The 24,552-nt window shown below is 23.3% G+C and overlaps 1 protein-coding gene across 1 annotated transcript in view; it reads right to left on the reverse strand.

Moving 5' to 3' along the window:
• LOC122504565 (unconventional myosin-XV) overlaps positions 1-24,552 on the reverse strand; it is a 115,110-nt gene that overhangs the window by 4,498 nt on the left and 86,060 nt on the right. Inside the window, exons 27-31 of the mRNA XM_043615724.1 lie at positions 10,275-10,666; positions 3,275-3,578; positions 1,116-1,511; positions 439-623; positions 44-176 (exon numbers count right to left, since the gene is read on the reverse strand). Of these exons, the coding sequence (XP_043471659.1) occupies positions 44-176; positions 439-623; positions 1,116-1,511; positions 3,275-3,578; positions 10,275-10,666 (1,410 nt within the window). The remainder of the gene's footprint in view (positions 1-43; positions 177-438; positions 624-1,115; positions 1,512-3,274; positions 3,579-10,274; positions 10,667-24,552) is intronic.

Raw genomic sequence — 24,552 nt, forward strand, 5'->3', positions numbered from 1 at the left:
AGGCATTAATTTCTTTTTTTTTAATTCAAAATATTCTACTCACTATTACTTCCTGTGGTAAATGATCACCAGGTAAAACTAATAGCAGGCCTTCCACATAATCTGGTACAATTTGATTGAAAATGACTTCTATGTACAAAGGCGCATCAAGACGAAGCGGATAATACCAGACGGATCTAGAAATTAAAAAAATTATCCCCTTTTTCAAAAATTGGTCAAAAAGAGCAACTTTTACTTTCACAAATATTCTCTTTAAAAAGTAAAATTATTCTCCAAGGGAAAATAAATATTAGACTTTTTGTTCTTTTCTTTTATAATTCATGTCTTTTTGTTTGGAGAGGAGAAAACTTAATATATTCTCATTGTATTTATTTATTGTCTGTTTTTAACGAAAGAATAGTAATTAAGAGAAAAAAAAGTTAATTTGAAAAATAATACCTGCAGAATATTAGGTAGAACACCTGTTGATTCATATAAAGCGCGGTAGTAACATCCAAAACGTATTCATCTCGAGCTAAAGGCATCGTAAAGGCATCTCCATCAATGATGCAATAAAGCAGAAACTCATCCATTTCATTTGGACTTCTTACGGATATCACGTTACACATTTCTTCAATAACATCCTGTAAATTTCAATTTACATTTTTAAATTGTTTCAATTTCTTTCAAAAATTAATTAAAAACTATTAAAATAATTACAAATTGTTTTTTATTTTTTCAGGTTTTAAAAGTTGACTTTTAATGACTTTGAAATAATTTTTTTGTGTTTTTTAAATATTTTTCCTTTAAAGACAAGACAGTTTTTAAAAATTGCAATAAATTTCTTTAAAATATTCTAATTAAAATTCTTCTCCAAGGCAATTATTTTTTGTAATTTTGAAAGTTTTTTGTGAATTCAATATGATTCGAAAGAAAACGAAATTTTATTTTAAATACGCATAAAATTTGTTTTTAATTAACTTTTACGATATTTTAATTACTCGAAAATTTTTCATTGAAATATATATTCAAAAATTGAAATAATTTTTAAAAAATTTGAATGAAAATTTTTTTAAATATCTATAACATTTATAAATAATTGAAAATAATGAATAATTATGAAATTTGGTACTAACTTGTACAACAGTGGTGCACTTGGTATTGATTACTCTCTCAGTTCCACCTGGTAATCTATAGATTTGTCTCTTGGCATTTCTTCCAGCACTAATTGCCATTATTTCTTCAACGCTGGGAATAATCTTTCTGCCTCCGTATTTAACCGTTTTTCGTAAATTCTGCAGGCAAACGGTTGCCGTACCATGATACGCTCGTCTCTTATCATAGGCGGCAGTTTCCAAATATTTCGTGAGATACGGCTTAAGTCCATCGCTACAATTAAAATATGCAGCGATAATACTAAAAATTCTCCATCCACGTTGACAACTTTCTGGATTTGGACTTTTATTATTTGTCGTTTGCTTCATTAGTTGACAATAAATTTCATCGCACAACTGTTCAAAATCATGACAGTGCTGTAAAATAAAACATTTCATTAGTAAGATTAGTAACATTTCATTTTTCGAGAAATTCGATTAAAATTGTATTCAAAATAATTGAAATTCTGCAATGAGTTTTATTATTTTTGAAAATAATTTCTGCAATTGGGGATTTAAAATTGCAATGCGACACATAGTGACCATAAAGTGAACTAAAAAAAATGGCTGCTGTGGGTGTACAAGGTTGAAAAAAATGTTAATATTTAAAGTATTCTAATGTTTAAGAAATATTTGTTAAGATTGTTGTTCATTATTTATCTTTTTATTGAAAAACTACTTAAAATTAAAACCGAAAAGTCACAATTTAAGTTTATATTTTTTTAAATTTGTACACCCATTTCGTCCATTTTTGGTGTAAAACACTAGCGACACCGAGCCCGCGGTGGTAATTTTCATTGCCAATAATTTGTAACTTCTCCAAAATTAATTTTTTTTTTTTTAATTAAAATTTTTCCATAAATTTATTATTTTTAATAATTTTTGAAAAAGTGCTTTGAGAATTTTCAAATTCATTTGCTTACAATTTAATTTTACAAAGGTTTTCAATTATTCGGAAATGCTTGAATTAAATATATATATTAGAAAATAATAACTTCAAATATTTTCAAAACAAAATCCCCAATTAAACTTTATAAAAAAAAATTAATTCCACAGAATTGTTAGTTAAAAATATGAAAAATTCAGATTTTCAAAGATTATAATTTGAAACCTTTTCAAAATTCAATTATAATACAAAATTTTAACTAAAATTTATTTTTTAATCAATTTTTATTAGAAAATTCTACTCGAATTCAATTATTTAAATGCAAAAATAAATAATTTATTTAGTAATTGAATGTTTCTTCAAATTCAATTCTACTAAAGAATTTTATCATCAAATTATTACATAATTGAATTCTTTGAAGATAAATTTTAATAAAATTTTTAAGAATAATTACATTATTCGAGAAATTCGATTAAAATTGTATTAAAAATAATTGAAATTCTGCAATGAGTTTTATTATATTTGTGAAAATAATTGAATTCCTAAAAAGAATTTTATTATTTAAGAAAATAATTGAATTCCTGTAAACATTTGATTATTTATGAAAATAATTGAATTATTGTGAAGAAATTTATAAAAAATTTTGGAAAATTTTATTAAAACATTACATATTGAAAATCATTGAATTAAAGCAAATTTTTTAAATTAATTGAAATTTTGCCAAGAATTTTATAAAAATTTTTGAAAATAATTGAATTTCGGAGAAGAATTTAATTTATATTTATAAAGATGATTGGAATTTTGACAAGAATTTTTAAAAAATTTTAAACACAATTGAATTTCTGCGAAGAATTTTATTACTTTTGAAAATAATTGAATTTCTGCAATCATTTGTAGTTTTTCTAAAATTCTCCATATTATATCGTATAATTTACGAACTTTTCGTCCTTTTTAATCAAATTACGGACTTTACGGACATATTTTAAAAAAATCTGACTTTTACGGACTTGAAGCACAATTACTGACCTTTACAAGATTTACGGACCTAGTTCGAGCCCTGATAATATTTAATGTATTGAAAAAATCCATAAATTCATAAAAAGTCTACTTTCGATAAATAAAACCTTGAAGAACAAAATTTGAAAAAAAAAGTTTTCTGAATTAAAATTTTCCGGAATGAGGAATTGAATGATATTTTAGATTTATAGAAAGTGATGTTTTTTTTGTTTTAAACAGTGATTAAACTTTTGCTCACCTTTAGTATTGTGTAGACACACTTTACTTCGTTCATGCTTGGCGGAAGTGACTGATCGCCCATGTACATCATCAGACACAGGAAGCATTCTACAGCAAGGGCACTCAACTCGTTGTCCAAACGTAGAAGACTCTTTTCAATAGGAACTGCCGAGTACTTAACTAGGTCTACCTGTTCCTTCCATGTCCATTCTGCACTATCCTGTTGACCTTTGTTCTTTTTATTCTTCTTTTTACTTTTCAATGATTCTATTACTTTTAAAGAACCACTAATTGAACCATCTGCCGTTTTCATCATTTCGAACCTGAAATTTAAAAAAAATCAATTTAAAATTATATATTACAAATTTTCTATTATATATAATTTGTTTCACATTAAAAAAAAATATATATATATATTCTCTTTATATTTTCTCTTCCGGTTCATCTCATGCGTAATTTCATGTTAAACAAAGTGTACGAGGCAAATTACTTTAAGTATCATTTTCAAAATTATATCTACAAATACGATAAAATAATATGTTTCGTAATACAATATAACAATCTTGAAAGTTTGTTTCCACTGGCAATGGAATATACAGCGTGATTGAAATTTCTTCAGATCGTTAGCGCACTTTCAATAGATTCCTGAGATTCATTTCGAAGCATTGAATCACGAAGATATCGATTTTAATCGAACAATTTAAATTTAATTGAAAATATTTGGAATTCCTTTTGTTCTATTAAATTGATTTGGTTTGTCAATATTTCAATTAATGGTAAATTCAATTAAATATTACTATCTCAAAAGAAAGAAAAAGAGATTCTAATCAGCAGGATTCAAATCGACTTTAAGAATCAAAAAGGCATTTTAATCGGTTTAAGGAACAAAAAAATTCTAAAAAGTAGTTTATTTTATTTAGATTTGTAATAGATATTTTATTTTCTACTTTTCTGACTTTTTTCTTGATTTTTATAAAAATAAACTTTATCCCTCATCAAAATAATGGTTTCAATTGTAAGTTTTTATAAAATTCAATTGAAATTTTCAAAAATTTTCTTTGAAAGCTTTTGATGTATAATTGTTTCTAAAAATTGCTACTGTAACTTCTTCGAAATTCAATTACTTTCTAGAATTTTTAACTAAAATTCTTATCTAACTCAATTATTGTTAATAATTTGCAGAAACATTCTTGAGAGTTTAATTATTTACAAAAAAAGAAAAGTTCACTTAAAATTCGTATAAAATTGAATTGTTTTCAATTGTAAATATAACGAAATTTTATATTACTCGACAGCTTATTAATTAAATAATACTCATGCATAAATTCAACTAATTTAAAAAAATTTAGAATTAATATTTTTTAAAAAACCAAATTTTCTAGAATTTTAAATTAAAGGTACTTACTCAAAATTCAAATTCTTAAAAATTTTAATTTGTAACCTTTTGAAATTAATGTCGAACAATTTTTACCATAAATTTTGCATTATTCAATTTTTTTCTAGAATTCTTAGTTTAAAATGCTTCTCTAAATTAATTTTTTTAATAATCTAAAATCCTTTTTTGTAAGATAAATAAATTTTAATAAAATATATAATAAAAAATTCTTAGAGTTAGTTTTTTAAAAAAATTGTAATGTGATTTTTCGAAAAAATTGAATTTCTAAAAGAATTTTTACACAATTCGAAAACAAATAAACTTTTTGAAAAATTATTTTAATTATAAATTTTGAAATTGATTGGTTTTTCAAAAATTAGAATAATAATTCTAATTTCAATTAGATTTTTGAAAAAACTTTAATTTCTAATTATTCTGTAGACATTTGAGATCTAAACATTTTTCTATAACTTTTTCAATATTCACTTATTTTTTAGATTATTTAACAAACATTTTTCTTCCAATTAATTATTTCATTAAAAATTCTTAAAATTCTTAAAAAATTGAATTTTTTCAGGAATGTTCTAAATTATTAAATAACTAAAAAGGTGGGTAAGAATTTTATTAGAATTGAAGTGAAAAATAAATAAATTTCTATGAAGAATTTTATTATTGAGGAAAAGATTTTAATTTTTTCAAAATATTTAATTAATTTTTTTTCTTATGTAGAGAATTTTATTGAAATTTTTCCAAACAATAAAATTTTTGAGAAGAATTGTATTAAAATTCTTTAAAATAATTAAATTCCCGCCAAGAATTTTATTATTCATAAAAGTAATTGAATTCGTTTGAAAATTTTTATTATTTATGAAAATAATTGAATTTTGGCCAAGAATTTTATTAAAATTTTTAAAAATAATTAAATTCCTGTGAAAAATTTCATAAATCATAAAAATAATTGAAATGTTACTAAGAATTTTATTAAAATTTTAAAAAATAATTGGATTTTTTCGAGGAATTTAATTAAAATTGTAATAAAAATATTCCAATTCTCATAGAAAACTTAATTAAAATTTTGTTAAAATAGTTGAATTTTTTGGAAGAATTTTATTATTTTTGAAAATAATTGAATTCCTGAGAAGAATTTTATTATTTATGAAAATAACTGAATTCCTGCGAAGAATTTTATTATTTATGAAAATAATTGAATTCTTGCGAAGAATTTTATTAAAACATTGGAAAGTAATTAATAGTAATTAATTAGTTAAAAATTGCATTTTTTAAAATTTTGAATCTGAAACTATTCAAAAATTAAAGTCGATATTTAAAAATAAAAAATTTAGCAATTTGCATTCTAATATTAAATTGAACACTTCGTAAAATTGGATAGTTTTGTTTATAAGAAGAATTTGGAATATTTGAATTCCAACTAAGGTTGAATTTTATCCAAAAAGGAGAGTATTTTTTTATGACATCGTTTCCTAATTTATGTCTTGAATAATCCATTAATTTCCTTCACTGTCTAATCTCGCATGAGAAAATCATAATTGATTCTAGGTACACAATGGTACAATTAAAATTAATGCGAGCACTATAATAGACCACAAGATAGCAATTTCTTTTTCAACCATCAGAAAATGTCAGTAAACTAGGTTTCCTCGAGATATTTTAATAATCAGGTGAAGTAAATAAAGAAAGTTATTTTACAATTCATATATACATGTGCATACATTTTATGACACACAAATTCCTATCACGAAGTCATATAATATATAAGCTCCTTTTGTAAACTAATATGTATACATCTAATCTATCATCAGTATATGTATAATTTTATATTTTATTCCCATTTTTTTTTTCATTTTCTAGAAACTCTACTAAGGCAAGAAATTTTACCGCACATGAATTATTGTAAAGGAACAAAAAAATCTTGAGCATGATTTCACTGAATAAAAACACGAATTTCAACTTTTTCGCCAATACTCGTTTTATAATTATCAGTTTCGATATATCTTGTGTATATGTATGCATGAATTCCTCGAGAAAATGTAACTTTCGTTGGAAAGTGTTTACATTCCCGTCACAGAAAAAAAACAGTGCTCCCTGATAACGAATACAAATCAGTAGTCAACCATATGTGCATTTCCTTATTCATTTAGATTTCACTCAGCTTTTAGAAAAAAAAGAGAAAAAAAAACCAGATTCGACGTTAACGATGGATTGTTAATTAAGAATCTCGCCTCAGGAAACAAGATGCAATATATTTACAAGTGCGGTTTATTCGTCTGTTGAAGATATTGCCCATAAAATTTTGTTACACTTTGAGTTTCTCGTTATTCACGGTCGCACTTCCCGAGAAATGTTGATGAGTGTTACATAAAAAAAAGTATATCTCATGCTAATTAAAGAAAGTCGGAAAATGGCAATTCCCTTTCTCCTTAAAAAAAAGCCCCCCTTCTTACTTTTTAATAGTCGATTGTTCTTTGCAAATTGAGTTTTCGCTTCAGGGAATATTAAAAACAATTCAATATCCTATAATCAAAGGTAGACGAATTTTCACAGATTTTATCTACTATTTTTGTGTTATTATCACTATTATTATTACTAGTATAATTAACATTACAATAAATAATAAAAAAAAAAATATTTAATTACATTTCAGAAATAATTGTGTGTTCATTTAAAGCATTTGGAATTTATTAATTTAAACTAACGTCAATACGGAATTGTTTTTGTTGTTGTGCTCTTATATAAAAGTCGTGTTGAGAAAGCATAACATTCACGATTCTCAGATATCATCGTATGCAGTCAAATCTTGACGCACTTTATTTCATCGCAAAATCTCCATTGTTCTTGCACTTCAAATGATATTCTCAAATCTTCCAGTCACCATGTATGTAAATAGCTAATTTAGTAAATTTCCCAACTGACTGGAATGTAATAGTTCAAGTTGATGTTAGAATTCAAGTCGAATTCGAATTTTAGATATTTTTTGTATTTGTATTTTTGTATTTTTTGACTGTATTTCTTCGTATAAAATACAGGACTAGAATCTTTTTTAAGGCTTTTAATTTTATTTAAATTTTATTTTTATACTAAGTCCAGTTAATATTTCATTATTATCTGATATTGAATATTAAATCAATTTTATGACTTCTTTAGATAATAATAATTCATAGAAATATTTCCAAACATTTTTAGAATATCTTGACAAATTATAGAGAGAAGTAAGGCAAATTTTGATAAAATTTAATTCTATAAATAAAGCGTGACAAATTTTCAAAATTTGAATTCAGTGAGTAAGATATAAACAGAGTTCAACAAAAATTTAATTTTGTTTTTCATGTTTTTTCCCTAATTTCCAGATGGAATTTTAACTTTTTCCCTGATCCTACAAAATTTAACAATTTTAAAACATAAAAATAGTTTTATTTTTCACAATTTTTAGTTAAAAACTTAATTGTTTTTAATTTAAAAAAATAAAACTTGTGAAAAAAATTTTAATTCTTCAATATTTGTAACTTTAAAAAATTTGAATCTTAAAAAATTTAATTTTTTCATGGAAATTTATTAAAATTCTTGAAAAATAACTGAATTATATTGAGAATATGTAAAGATTGAATTCCTAAAAAGAATTTTATTATTTTTATGAAAATAATTGAATTCTTATGAAGAAATTTACTAAAATTTTTTAAAATAATTGAATTTTTAGAAGAATTTAATTAAATAAAATTGTATTGAAAATAAATAAATTCTATTTCTATACCCTCATTCAGATTTAGTGAATAAGTTTAGTAATAATACTATTTTTGCAAGAAAAGTTTAGAAATGATTTTATTTTTCACAATTTTTAGTTAAAAAATGAATTGTTTTTAATTTTAAAAAATAAAACTTTTGTTAACCCCTTAACTGTTTGAGGAAAATACAACATGATTGTCCCAAACTGCCCAGCGGAATCTAATACTTCTTCAAATAGTACCTATAATATATTTAAATTATAACTAATTATTCAATTATTTTTTAAAATATCATTAATGACCCTTATAATGTCCTATAATATTGATATAAAGAAAAATATCTATCAATTTATAAACAAATTATATTTATTTTGAGTGATAGTGAACACGACCCACGGGTGGGTCGGAAACAGTTATGGCCATACTTTTTCACGACCCACCCGTGGGTCGGAAACAGGCAACGGGTTAAAATAATTTTATTACTTTAATTTTTGTAACTTTAAAAATTTTGAATCTTAAAGAATTTAATTCTTGCATCGAAATTTATTAAAATTCTTCAAAAATAACTGAATTATATCGAGAATATGAAAAAGATTGAATTCCTGAAAAGAATTATATTATTTTTATGAAAATAATAAATTGAATTCTTAAAAAAAATTAATTAAATAAAATTGCATTGAAAATAATTAAATTCTATTGAGAAAATTATTTAAAATTGAATTGCGAACAATTGTATTCCTATGATGAATTTTATTATTTTTATGAAAATAATTGAATTCATGGGAAGGAATTTATTAAAAATTTTGAGAAAAATTGAATTATTTACAAAAAATTAAAAATTCTTTAAAAGAATTCAAATATTTTTAATACAATTTTAACTTAATTCTGCTAAAGAATTTTAATTTTCTCCGAAACTTTAATAAAATTCTTGGCAAGAATTCAATTATTTTCAATACAATTTCAATAAAATTTCTTGATAGAATTAAATTATTTTGAAAAATTTTATCAAAATTATTTCAAAGAATTCAATTATTTTCGAAAATTTAATTAAATTCTTCGAAAGAATTTAAATTTTCTTTGAAACAATTGAATTTGTATTTTGAAAACTTTTATTATATTTTCTAATAATTTTTTTATATTATTTTTATAAACAATAAAGTGCTTCCCAGGAATTCAATTATTTTTAATACAATTTTATTAAATTTTCTCTAAAGAATTCAATTATTTTGAAAAATTTTAATGAAAACTTTTCAAATATATTTTAATAAAATTCGTCGCAAAAAATTGAATTATTTTCATAAGTTTTAAAATTTATTGACTGAATTCAATTATTTTAAGCACAACTTTAATAAAATTTCTTGATAGAATTCAATTGGTTAGAAGATTCTAAATTGTTAAATTTAAATTTAATTAAATGTTAATTTTTTTCGATGAAGATTAAAATCCTTTCGCGGAATGTAGTTTAAATTGTATTGAAATTAATTGAATTCTTCTAGAGAAATTTACTTTTCTTGGAAACAATTAAATTTTTTTTAAAAGTTGTAATAAAATTCTTTGAAACTATATTGAATTATTTTCAAATATTTGAATAAAATTCGTCCAAGAAAATTAGATTATTTTCATAAGTAATAAAATTTTTCAGAGGAATTAAATTATTTTCATTTTTATTATTCCAAATTCCTTAAAAGAATTCAATTATTTTCAAAAATTTTGATAAAATTCTTTAACCCTTCGTCAGGCGCATGGTGAGGAGTTTGCTTTTACCCAATTTTACTACTAAACCACCATTCTAAAAACTCTTTTTTTTCTTCAGTGTTTCCACTTATTCTATACACGAAATTTTATCCTCAAAAAAAGTTCAATTAAATTCTTATTTACTTTTGAAGCAAAAAAATTAAAATACTCACTTTTCGGTACTTTGTCGGAAATTGAGCATTGCGTATTGTAGAAGCGAATGCTTTCCATCATTGACAACTGGTCCACTCTCGTAAATACTTTCTTCCTGAGATCGGCCAGTCTCTTCCTGATGCCGCCACTCCTGATTCTCAGCGTTTTTGTTCATCTGATTCTTCTGATGATGAACGTTGTTGATCTGATTTCCAGTTGACACATGATTCGAAATCCTCGACGCAGACGTATGTCCTTCATGATCATTTACGTGATTGAAATTGGATTGGTTGTGCGACTGGTTGTGTACCATGTGAGATGATACGTGATTCGCTTGCGATTGAATCGATTTGGTGATCTGCGAGACATGATTCTCGTGATGAATTGCCTTGTGTAATGGTTTATGCTCGACCTGAAGAAAATAAAATTCAAAATTAAATTGATTGATCATAAACTGGACAATTTCTTTTTTTCTTTCTTGAAAATTCAAAAAAAAAGATTCTTTTTCTTAAATTTGAAAAGCAACAACAATTTTGTAATAAATCGTATTACTTTTCTCAAATTCGTCTAAATTCCAATTGATCTCTTAAACACGAAGAACTTGTTCCTCCACGCGATCGAATACCGGTACTTAAAACTCGCATGCCAGACTTCCATTTCTGACTTGTTTCATCGCAAGGAATGCGTTGATCTTACAACTTGGCTATATAATCTTTAATTCCGCGTTTCTCATCTCATATGGAGCATTATTTTGTAATCGAGTCGCATTACCTAATTACCGGATTCTATTCTGATCACACAACTATACTTCAATTTCACGAGATTAATTTACTCATTTACAGAAAATGAAAGCTCGACTTTTAAGGAATTTTTACCGAAGAAAATCAAATAAAAAAATAAACGATTCAGGAAATATTTTTCCAAAAATAAAAGAAAATAAATTAAATCCAGGCCTTGAGACATTAAGGCGCAAAAAATGTCATTTTAGTCGATTAAAAGTACAAAAAAGTCGAAAAAATCGATTATTTTAATCAGAGTTGTGAATAAAATTTGATTTTTCATTTCCTTGATTTTCCCCTAATTTCTAGAATTTTTTTAACTTTTTCTTTCATTCTAATAATGACTTCAATTCTCAGTTTTCATCAAATTCAATTATTTTCAAATAATTTTTTCACACTTCTTAACAATTTTTTTTTTCGAAAAACACGATTACTTTTAAAAATTGTATTAAAATCTCTTCTTGATAAAAATTGAATTATTTTTGAAAATTACAACTATATAACTCTTTTAATACTTGATTATTTTCTAGAATTTTTAACTAAATTTACTTAAAAGTTTAATAGATTTTTTAAATAAGTATTTAAATAATATTATTAAATATTATCAAAAACTTTTAATATTAAACCTTCTGAAATTTAATTATATCTAAACATTTCTATTGTACATTTCTAAAATTTAATTTTTATTTTCCAGAACTTCTAATCGAAATCCTTCTCTAAATCAATAATTTTTAAGAATTTTGAAAAAGCTTTCTGAATTTAATTTATTTAAAAAAAAGAAAGTTCACTTAAAATTCTACTAAAATTCAAATATTTTCAATTATATCTTACGAAATTTGAATTATCTAAAAGTATTTTAATTAAATAACAATATTCAAAAATTCAACTATTTTAAAAAAAATTTTTACAAAAAACTGTGTTTTTTAGAAGTTTTAATTAAAGTTACTCAAAATTCATATTTTCAAAAATTTTAATTTGATACCTGCTTCTGAAATTTAATTATATTTTTCGAAATTTTTATTATAACTCTTCTAAAATTCAATTATTTTTTAGAATTTTTAACTAAAATTCTTCTCTAGATCAATTATTTTTAATAATTTTCAGAATGTTATTCTAGAATTGAATTGCATTTAAATACAAAAATTCATTTTTTTATAATAATTTAGATGTTTTAAAAAATTAACAATCTTCTTTTATAATAATTGTAACTATAACTTTTTATGGACTTTTAAACATCTTACTAAGATGAATTATTGAAAATTTGTAGGTAACAATAAATATTTGAAAAAAATTAAATTTTTAAAAATTATAATAAAATAATTCTTAAAATAATTTAAAAAAAAAATATTTAAAAATAATTTTCAAAAGAAAACAGATTTTTCTATTACAAATAGCTGAAAAATTTCCAAATAATTAAAATTTTGGTAAAATTTTCTGAAAAAAATTACATCTTTAAAGATATTTATTAAAAAATAAAAAAACATTCGTGTATTTAAAGAATTTTAATTTAATTAATTTCAAATTAAAAGTAAATTTTTCAAAAAGTTTTAATTTTAAAGTTTAAATTTTGAATAATTATATGATAAAAACTTTCTAAGAAAGTAATTTTTCGAAAGTAATTCAATTTATTAAAGTAACTTTTAGACAACTTTTAGACGTAATAACAATAATTCAAATACAGGTTTAGTATTACCTAAAATTTTTTGTAGTTAAAACTATTAATTAAATTTTAACTATAAAACATGAAGATATCGATAACTCCGAGTCTTCGACTCGGAGTGATCGATTTCTTCATGTTTTATAATAAATTAAAGATTCCCCAGTGATAAAATTATTTTTAACTAAAATTCTTCTTAAAATCGATTATTTTTAATAATTTTCGAAAAAGTTCTTTGACAATTTTCAAATCCAATTATTTACAATATTTAATTTTACAAATTTTAATTATTCGTAAATTTTACTATTAAATATATATTAGAAAATAAAAACTTCAAATAATATAAAATAATTCAATTACACTTTTTCAAAAAAATTAATTTCAAAATTCAATTATTTCTAAAAATTTATGCTCTAATGCTTTTAATATTCAATTATAATCTAAAATTTTAACTGAAATCCAATTTTTAAATTAACTTTATTAGAAAATTCAACTAGAATTCAATTATATAAATACAAAAAAAAACAATTTATTGAATAATTGCATGTTTCTTAAAATTGAATTCTCATAAATAATTGTATCAATAAATTTTTAAATAATTGAATTCTTTTGATGAATTTTAATAAAAATTTTAAGAATAATTACATTTTTCGAGGAATTCAATTAAAATTGTATTAAAAATAATTGAAATTCTACAATGAGTTTTATTATTTATCAAAATAATTCCTAATAAGAAATTTATTATTTACCAAAATAATTGAATCCCTGTAAAAAATTTATTATTTATGAAAATAATTGAATGATTGCGAAGAGATTTATGAAAAAATTTGTAGTAAATAATGAAATTCCTATGAAATTTTTTATTATTTTTTGAAAATAGTTACAGGTTTGTGTAGAATTTTTTTCAATTTTTTTTTTTTTAATTGAATTCTTTTGGAAAATTTTATTAAAATAGTATAAATACCTATTAAAAATTATTGAATTGAGGAAAATTTTTGAAAATAATTGAAATTTTGCCAATAATTTTATTAAAATTTTTGAAAATAATTGAATTTTGGAGAAGAATTTAATTATTTCTAAACATAATTGAAATTTTGCCGAGAATTTTTAAAAATTTTTGAACATAATTGAATTTTTGCCAAGAATTTTATTAAAATTTTTGAAAATAATTGAAATTTTGCCAAGAATTTTATTAAAATTTTTGAAAATAATTGGATTTTGGAGAAGAATTTAATTATTTCTAAAGATAATTGAAATTTTGTCAAAAATTTTATTAAAATTTTTGAAAATAATTGAATTTTGAAGAAGAATTTAATTATTTCTAAAGATAATTGAAATTTTGACGAGAATTTAAAAAAATTTTTTAACATAATTGAATTTTTGCCAAGAATTTTATTAAAATTTTTGAGAATAATTGAAATTTTGCCAAGAATTTTATTAAAATTTTTGAAAATAATTGAATTTCAGAAAAGAATTTAATTATTTCTAAAGATAATTGAAATGTTTACGAGAATTCTTAAAAATTTTTGAACATAATTGAATTCTTTCAAATAGTTTTTCATTATGTATTTTAAAAAAATTATTTAAAAACAATTTTTAAAAGAATTGATTACAGTTACTTTTCACACTATAAAAATCGAAATAAATTGCATTTTATACCAAAAAAAAGTGTTATTTTATTGCAACATATGATAGAAAATTGGAAAAAGTCACATTTTATCAAAATACTACGAAAAAAGTGTAATTTTTTGAAACTAGTGGAAAAAGTCATGCTATCCAAGGACTGCAAATCGTAAACACGTATTATGTGCATGCAATTTTCAGTTGATGAAAAGCGAGGAAGTCATTACTCTCTCACAGCATAAATTCCTGGCTAATTTTCTAAAAGTACTGAGTAGAATGCAAGAGATGTCGACCCTGACCTACATAATCATTAATGCATCCAGATTCGTCGTATAATGACGCTTTGAATATACAGTTACTTGCTGTGATTAAGGAGAACGTTAAAAAAGCATTTGGATTACGCTCCTTTTATCTCGCAATATGCAACGCCTTAAGATCATTTTACTTGTGTCCAGGAAGAAAATATTCATGACCAGTTATAAATATCTTTACGGTGAAAATATTATAAAATCCAAGTTACCACCAGTAGTTCCCGTTTCTATCATTATCGTCATGCTGCAATGATTTTTATTCCTAATATAATTTTCCCCAACAATTTTTTTTTTTCAACACCTAACAAATTTTCGCCAACTGACCATCATCATCAAGAAGAACACTGAAAAAATATATAAAAACCATAATTAACATTAGAACATTTCAATATTGAAACTTCCGTTAATAGTTAATTCGAAGTTCATTCAGTCGAATTTTCCGCTAATTAACATCGTTAATTGAAAAATTGTAATTCTAAAAATGTGCGCATTAATTAAAAATACTTTCTTGATGAAAAATATTATCTTGATAAAAAAAAATTGCATTTAATTAAAAATTTCATTCATTATTCGAGTTCCCGGAATTCATTATTAATCGGAATATAAAGAAAACGAAGAAAACGAAAATGTTTGATATTTAGGAAAATTTTTTTAAATCTCCTGGAAAATACAGCTAATTAATTGAACTTCGAAGTCTAAATGTCACAGTAGTAACTTTCACTATATTCCAAGACATAATTATATGTGAAGTAATAATAATAATAAAAATAGTCGCATTTATAATTTCCCCGTAAAGTCAGCAATAAATATATTGTACCGAAATCTTGATATTATAATTTGAATATACAGTGGAATAAAAGTTGAGTAAGCAGAGAAGTTCACTTGAAGATAATGTATATAAATATAAAGAGGATTTCAATATGCTGATGAATGCAAGTAAATTTTCTTGCGTCAAGATAAACGTGCCAAATTAACAAATAGTAAACGTTTGCCTCATTACAACTAAATTATTATTATTATTACCGTCGAATGTAATGTGTACATAATTTTCTAAATCTACATGACGTAAATTTTCCGCAAAATGATTTATAACGTAAATTATAAGTATCTAATTTGACTTGCAACACATCGTGTGTATGTGCTGAGATTAATCAAGAGACACGAGGAATGTTTCATTATTAAAAATTAAGTAAACTTGATTGGTCATAGAAAATTGATTGAAGCCTATAGCGAATACTCATTATTTATGCCTCAAAGAACATTTCGCATAAAAATACAACAATTCCATTATAATGCCTACAGAATTATTTTACCGTCAATAAAAGAAATACTCAATTTTTTGCATAAAAAATAATTGTATTTTTTAATAATCAAAAAGAAATTTTAATTTGATTTTTAGCGTTTATGATAAAAAAAAAAAAAATTTATAATAAAAAAAAATTAATTAATAATAATAAAGTACATGTTCCGGTAATCTGTTCGCAGTTTGAAGTTAGTTGTTGTTTGTTTTTTTGTTTCTTAACTTTTTTATAATTATTCTTTTCAAATATTTTCAATTTTAAAATTAATGTACGGAAGATCGCGAAGATCGTCGAATTGTTGCAAAAAATGTTATCAAAAAATTTGATAATAATAGAATTCCTTCAAAGCATTTTATTATTTAGAAAAATAATTGAATTCATGCGAAGGAATTTATTAAAAATTTTGAAAAAAATTGAATTAGGTATTTAAAAAAAAATAAAAATTCTTTCTTTCAATTATTTTTAATAAAATTTTAACTTAATTCCGCTAAAGAATTTTAATTTTCTCCGAAACTTTAATAAAATTCTTGGCAAGAATTCAATTATTTCCAATAAAATTTATTGATAGAATTCAATTATTTTAAAAAATTTTAATAAAATTCTTTGGAAGAATTCAATTAATTTCAAAAATTTATTTAAATTCTTCGAAAGAATTTACATTTTCTTTAAAATAATTGAATTCTTATGAAGAAATTTACTAAATTTTTTTAAAATAATTGAATTCTTAGAAGAAATTAGTTAAATAAAATTGTATTGAAAATAATTAAATTATATTGAGAAAATTATTTAAAATTGAATTGCGAACAATTGTATTCCTATGAAGAATTTAATTATTTTTATGAAAATAATTGAATTCATGCGAAGGAGTTTATTAAAAGTTTCGAAAAAATTGAATTGTTTCCAAAAAAATTAAAAATTCATTAGAAGAATTAAATTATTTTTAACACAATTTTAACTCAATGACACTAAAGAATTTTAATTTTCTCCGAAACTTTAATAAAAATCTTTGCAAGAATTAAATTATTTTCAATACAATTTAAATAAAATTTCTTGATAGAATCCAATTATTTTATTTAAAAAAAATTTAATAAAATTCTTTGAAAGAATTCAATTATTTTCAAAAATTTATTTAATGTCTTCGAAAGAATTTAAATTTTCTTTGAAATAATAGAATTTATATTTTTAAAACTTTCATTATATTTTTTAATAATTTTTTTATACTATTTTTATAAACAATAAAGTGTTTCGCAGGAATTCTATTATTTTTAATATAATTTTAATAAATCTTCTCTAAAGAATTTAAATATTTTGAAAAATTTTATTGAAAAACTTTTCAAATATTTTTAAAAAATTCGTTGCAAAAAATTGAATTATTTTCACGAGTTATAAAATTTCTTGATAGAATTCAATTGGGTTAAAAGATTTTAATAATTTTTAAATTTAAATTTAATTAAATTAAAATTTTTTTCGATGAAAATTAAGAACCTTTCGCGGAATGTAGTTTAAATTGTATTGAAATTAATTGAATTCTTGCGAAGAATTTTAATATTTATAAAAATAATTGAATTTTTTTGAAGAATTTATTAAAATTTTAGAAAAAATTAAATTTTTTCGAAATGTGTTAAAATTTAAAAAAAAAATTGAATTCTTCCGAGGAATTCAATTGAAATTCTTTTGAAAATAATTGAATTTTTGTAAAGATTTTACTATTTAAAAAATAATTGAATTGTTAAAATTTTAGAAAATAATTGAATTCCTTCGTGAAATTTTATTAAAATTTTTGAAAATATGAACAGTAATAAATAATTTTGTACTTAATAAGTAAATTTTTTAAGTTTTGATTATGAAATTATTTAAAAAATTTATATTTGAAAATAAAAAATTTTGCAATTTGCATAACATTAATAAACTGAATATCACGTTTCACGCGTAACATTTTCTAGTTTATAATTTATTTTATTCAAATTACAGCCAAAAAAAATGTAGGTAATTAAAGAAAAAATTTCCAAGAAATGGTTCAAGAAAGTTCAACATATTAATGAAAGAAAAATTATTCCTTTCTATATCGACTTTCTTACATTAAATGTGGTACACATTTTACGTAATTATATTAATTGCCAGTTTGAGCAACAAGTTCAATGTGGAAATTACTAACTGAATTCTATAGATTGGCGTACCAACAAGTGCATCATATAGGGTGTGGTTATACAAAAAGAGAAGACACGAGAATTTTTCGCGTTTTGTATATAACGGGAGCATTAAAAGGAGCAAAAACGTTAACTCATCGACCATCTTCTTTCATTTACATTCCTTTCACACTTCATAAAATGTGTTCAATTTTTTGAAAAATGAAAAAAAAAATTAGAAATTTTTTTTTTAAAACCTCAAAGAAAATACAAAATAAAATTAAAGTACTGCGACTATTGAAAAATGTGGTTTTTCAAAATATATAGGTACTGAAGATACGTGACTTCATTTTAATATAACTTTGTATTATAAAAAAAAATCATTGCATTATCCGTCTGTACAATCATTCCAGAAAAATATACGATTGTTAAAAAATGCAAATTCGATCATTTCGTTTGAAATTTGATTTGAATACAAATAAAAGAAAATAAATTGGAGACGAGAATAAATGAAAAAGAATACAAAAAGCCGCCTTGTTGGAAAAAAGAAGAATAACAATAGTAAGCCATAGACCTAATCACGAAAATAATTCTATCTATTCTTTCGTTTCCTATTTTTTTGATAATTTTACTTTTTAAATGTTTTGAATTTTAAAATTTATGAAATTTTTATTTAATGCTTTGAAGAATAAAAAATAACAAAAATTAATTAAACAAAAACTAATTTTACTAAGATTTTTGAAAATAAACAAAATGGTAATTTTAAACAAATTTTATCATAAAATATAAGAAAAATAAAAAAAAATTTATTAAATACAAATTCAATTGTTTCAAAGAAAATTTAAATTCTTTTGAAAAATTTGATAAAAATTGTACTAAAAATAATTGAATTTCTGAAAAAAATTGAATTCTTGCGAAGAAAATTAAAATTCTATTACTGAATTTCGTTATCATTTATTGAATTCTTCTAAAGAATTTTAATTTTCTCTAAATCAATTCAATTTTTTAAAACATTTTAATAAAATTTTTAAAATTATTTCCATAAATGATAAAATTACAAATAATTATAAATAATACAATTTTTTGTCAGAATTCAATTATTTTTAATTATACAAAATTGAATTTCTAGCAGAAGAATTTTATTATTTATGAAAATAATTGAATCCTTGCAAAAAATTTTGTTGGAAATAATTGACTTGTTTCAAAGAATTTCATTCATATTTTAGAAAATAATAAGAATAATAATAATAATTAATTTGTTAATAGGTGGATGTTTTTAAATTTTGAATCTAAAATCATTCAAAAATTGAAAGGCAATGTAAAAAGGTAATGTCGAAAAAAATTGTAAAAAAAACGATATAAAAGTAAATACAGAAAGTTTCCGATACAAAGAAAAATTTCTTAGTTTTGCAAATATTTTTTCTACACCTCTGAATAAATTATTTTCAACAAAAAAAAAAACAAGCAAAGAAACTGCAAATAAATTCTTTTAGTTAAAAAAATTTGCCATTATATAAACTTCTTTTGTTAAAAAAATATTTCACTGTCACAAACTTTTGTCCCCAACAAGCACAAATTGCTCGAATTAAAAAACCTTTTCTCGTTATAAAAAGATAAGAATCAAAAACAAAAAAAAATGCATCTCGCGACGAATCAGTCAATTTTTTTTCGCCATACGTATTTATATGCGTATACGAAACTTAAAAAGAGAAATCGAAGGTCTCACCATTGTACGATCGATCGATTAAACTAAAAATTATGTACGTGAATCTGATAAAAAGTAAGGAAAAAAAAAATAAGTCTCGACCTGATAATTCTTGACCTTCTCGTCAAGTTTGTCCAAGGTTTCCTGAATCGACATGAGTGTTTGATCTCCGGATTTATCTCCATTGTGCGAGGAGTCGTTTCTTGTTCTTAAATCCTCAAAGCGTTTAAGAATCTCCCGAACGCTCAGCTTACTGCCATCGTGCTCTTCAGTAATTGTTTCCATTTTACCCAATTTTCGTTCCGAATTCGATTTCGCCGACATCTGATCGCTGTTGTATAAATCTTGAATGAGACCTTCGAGTCGTAATTCTCCAATCGACGGTTGTTGCGATCGATCAAATGAATCCCCATTAACGTGATCTGCGATCGTTTCAAATTCATTATAAACAAAAAATAGAAAATAAAATTTCATTCACAAAATATGAAAAAGAATATCAACTTTTACGAAATATTCCAAATTCAATCAGCTTGATAAGTTTAATTTTCAATTTTTGATAATTTTCATTTTTTCTAACTATCGCAAAGTAAAAAAATTTAATTTTGATTTTTATCATTTTCAATATCTAAATTAATTTTAATTCTCAAATAATCTCAAATAATCGAATTTCTTAGACAAAGTAATTTATGTTTCTCTTCGTTTTAAAAATGAAAAAACTTTCCAATTTTTGATAATTTCTATTTTTTTTTCTAACTTTCGCAAAATTGAAAAAATTAAATTTTTATTTTTCTATTTATAATATCGAAATTAATTTTATTTTCATTGGTATGTGAATCTAAGGAAATAATTGAGTTTCCCAGAGAAAATAGAATAATTTGTGAAATTAAAAAAAAAATTGTAGACAAATTCTCATATGGAATTAGAAAAAGAAAAAAAAATGTTTATAATAAAATGTAAAAAAACTATAATTTTCCAATTTCGGAAGGTATTTCCGGATCACCATAATAACAATAATAATGACTTTTTTAATGACTACTTGATACACGTAAATAAGATTTTATAATTCTCTTCTTACGTAAATGACTTTCTAGAAAACTTCTTTAATTGGAAAATTCGAAATGTGAGGAATTTTAAGGTTGTTAACTTGCTCACTGACAAAAATCAATAATAGAAATTGAAGAAATTGAAATCATTCTAATTTTATCGAAATGATTTTTAAAAAATACAAAAAAAAAAAAAAATTAAAACTATGGAAAAATTTTAAATACAGAGAAAAAATTATTTAGAAAAATTAAAGCAACATTTTCTATTATTTAAAGAAATTAATTTCCAATTTTCAATTATTACCAAAGTGTTAGATTCGTTAAAATTAGAAAAGAAAATTAAGAAAATAAATTATAGAAAAGAAATTAAAATGATAAAATATTAAAAATTAAAATTTATTAGGAAATTAAAAATATGAAAAATTGAAATTTAAAAGAGAGTAAAATTCTAAATTTAAAAAAATCTAAAAGAAAGATAAATAATTTTGAAGAATTAAAGCAACTTTTTTTGTTGGCTAAAAAAATTATAATTTTTAATTATTCACATAGTGTTAGATTTCATTCGGTGAAATTCATAAAACAGGAAATGAAATTGATAAAACAGAAATTAAAATGATAAAATATTAAAAATAAAAATATTAAAAACTTAAAATATGAAAAATTAAAAAAATTGAAATTTAAAGAATAAAAAAATTCTGAATATAAAAAAAAGTGTAAGATTTGCTTAGTTAAAATTGATTAAAGTGATATTAGTCTCGAAATTAACTATTAATGTTAAAATCAGAAAAAAGTTAAACATGAGAAACAAAATGAATTTTAGATTAAATAATTAACTGAATTGAAATAAAGAATTATTTTTCTATAAATTATTATCGTTACCAACCTTCACGTTAAATTGTGTTAAACCTAAATTAAGACTTCAATGTCTTGCTGCGAGAAAATTCAAGATCTACCGAGAAAAATTGCCATTATCAAGCATAAATTACACTATTAAGTATCAAGCTGACCGAATTAGATATAAATCAAGGCACACCTTTAACATTATTATTCCATGATCTGTTACCCTGTTGTGAAATAACAGAATTTTTGGTATTTCTCAGCTGGCAGCCTTGCTCGATTCGTAGCTGTTCAATTGTCGTCGGTTGACTGCGATCATCAAAATCCTTGAAATTATTCGTTTTCTGATCTAATTTCGAAATATCGATTCTCGGTATATTTTCGTATTCGTATTTTTGTGGCAAATAATCCTTCTTATTCTCCTTCGATTTCATTGTATCATCGCCACCGAAAATTTTCATATTTTTAACATCAGTCTTGGAATTTTTTCTTATATTTTTATTTACATCGAGTTTATTAACATCAACAATCGATGATGACTTCTCATCGTGACCTGCTTTCAATTTCCATTCGTCTTTAGCAAAAAATTTAATAAATCCATTACTGTGTAAACCTTGTTCGCAGAGAATTCGATTTTTATATTTCTTTAGTCGCGAGCCACGTTCGAAATTTGAGACTTTTTCCAAAAATGCCCCCGAATCGTCAGTGTGACCATATTCATCGCTACTTGATTCCGATTCGGATGATTTCACCAGAAGACTATCAGGTGAATTTGTTTTTCGTTCGTCGTCGGAAAAATTTTTATAATCAAATTTTGTGAAATGACTTCGTCTCTGTTGACCCAATTTTTCCTTGTCGTAATAATTATTCTTGCCGTCGTTTGTCGATCGATGATCCGATTTACGACGATCATTTTTTTCTTGATGATGATGATGATGGTGGTGATGGTGATGATGATTCAAATCATTTTTACGAATTTCATTGAGTTCGAGTTTTCGCAAAAATTCCGATCTCTTGACAATTCGTTGGACGTTTGTCGGTTTTGTTTCAACTTTACGCAATTCATTTTCTGATGATTCAGAAAAATCGGTAAATTGACTGAGAATTTCAGGTCTGTGCTTTTGACGTCGTCTCAATGTTGTTGGTAATTCAGCCCAAGTTTTCGCTGACAATGTTCGGGTAAAAATTCCCTCGGTGTCCGAAACTTCACGTTCCATTTTCAATATTTTCCAATCACTTCACTTTCAAATAGTCCATTTCTTCACTGTAACAATTTTTTTTTTTAATTTTGTTGATATTAAAAAATTCTCTTATATTAAAACACTTGTTGAGCTCGATTAAAAAACTTGCATACAAAAAAATAGATGACAAAAAATTTGCATATATAGAAAAACGAAGGAAAAAATTTCGATTCAGAGAGGAAATGTATGAGAAAATAAAAAAGAGGAAAGAAAAGAGTGTTTTACAGGAGAAATTAGAAATCGTACTTTCGGAACATCCACCGGAAGAGAATGGTGGATAGATATTAATTTGTCTCGAATGACTCTGTATTCTCTCATGTTGGTATAAAAGACTATGAGCAAAAGAATTCACGTGACCTCACAAGAAATTGTAGTACGCATTAATCGAGTGACGATGCATTTATCAAAAAGTCGATTTGTCCCAGAATCACGTTCGAACCTATAGTGGAAAAAAAACATTGAATCAAAAGTTTCAATTGAAACCCCGTTAACCAAGCAACTATTCACTATTCTTAAGAAATCAGTTAGCTAATTTACAACCAAAACCCAATTCACACGTCCAGTTATGATTTTTCGATTTTAAGCATCGTTGCGTACTTTATACCGGAACAGAGCAATTTTTTTTTCATTTTACTTCACGCAAAGAAATTTTTGATAATTATCCGTGAGAAGAAGAAAAAAAGCTATAATTAATAGCATAATCCATTTTGTCACATTTGAGAATGAGGAAAAAATAATACAACGATCTAATTGATAAATAAACGACAATATGTAACAGCTGTTGGCTCATCATCATCATCATAAGCCAAATAAGGATTTAAAGATATTTAAACGCCTGAAATGGCGAAATCGAGTAAAACTGGATCTTAAACTTGACAACTCACGGAAGGAAAATCCCTACCTAATCTCTTCATCGTTTAATCCCTATTTTTTTTGTTCCTTTAATTTTTTTAATCCTCGTTTTCTCTGTTTCTTCCTTGAGTGCGCCTCTTCGTCACGCCGTGAGAAATCGGGAGAGGGACTCTCTCGTGAGATCCGGTACCGCGAACAATATGCACTTTTAATTATAATGATCTCGTGCTAACAAACTCTTTTGCGCCACCGAACGGGAAAGCTCGTCGTCTGGTACGCACAAAACAACAACAACCATATAAGTTTTTGCACCCGGAAATCGTTTACCCTATTCAAAATCGTAAAACTGTCACGATCAATGAGGAAGTAAACGAAATGAAACATTGGAAAATTAATTTAGAAAATTAAATTCGTAATTACAATTCCAATAAAAAAATTGAATTCGAAATAGAAGAAAGGTCGATTTTAAAGCGCAAAAAATTGCTTTAATAAAAAAAAGTCGATTATTTTATTCAGTCTTCAAAAAAAATTTCATTTTGTGTTTTACTGATTTCTAAATTCAATTATTAAAAAACTATAATTTTGTTAAATAAATATTTGAAAACTTATTAAGGTTTTCACATGAGTTAAAATTTTTTAAATTTCAATTTCAAACCATCTGAAATTTAAATATTTCTAAAAATTACAACCGCTACCGTTCCAAAATTGAATTATTTTCCACAATTTTAAATCAAAATTTTTTCCAAAATCAATTATTTTTAATAATTTTCTGAAATTTCTTTGAAAATTCAATTATTTAAATACAACGATTCAATTTTTTATA

Source organism: Leptopilina heterotoma, unplaced genomic scaffold (assembly GCF_015476425.1).
Source record: "Leptopilina heterotoma isolate Lh14 unplaced genomic scaffold, ASM1547642v1 Lhet_305, whole genome shotgun sequence".
Taxonomy (NCBI): Eukaryota; Metazoa; Arthropoda; class Insecta; order Hymenoptera; family Figitidae; genus Leptopilina; species Leptopilina heterotoma.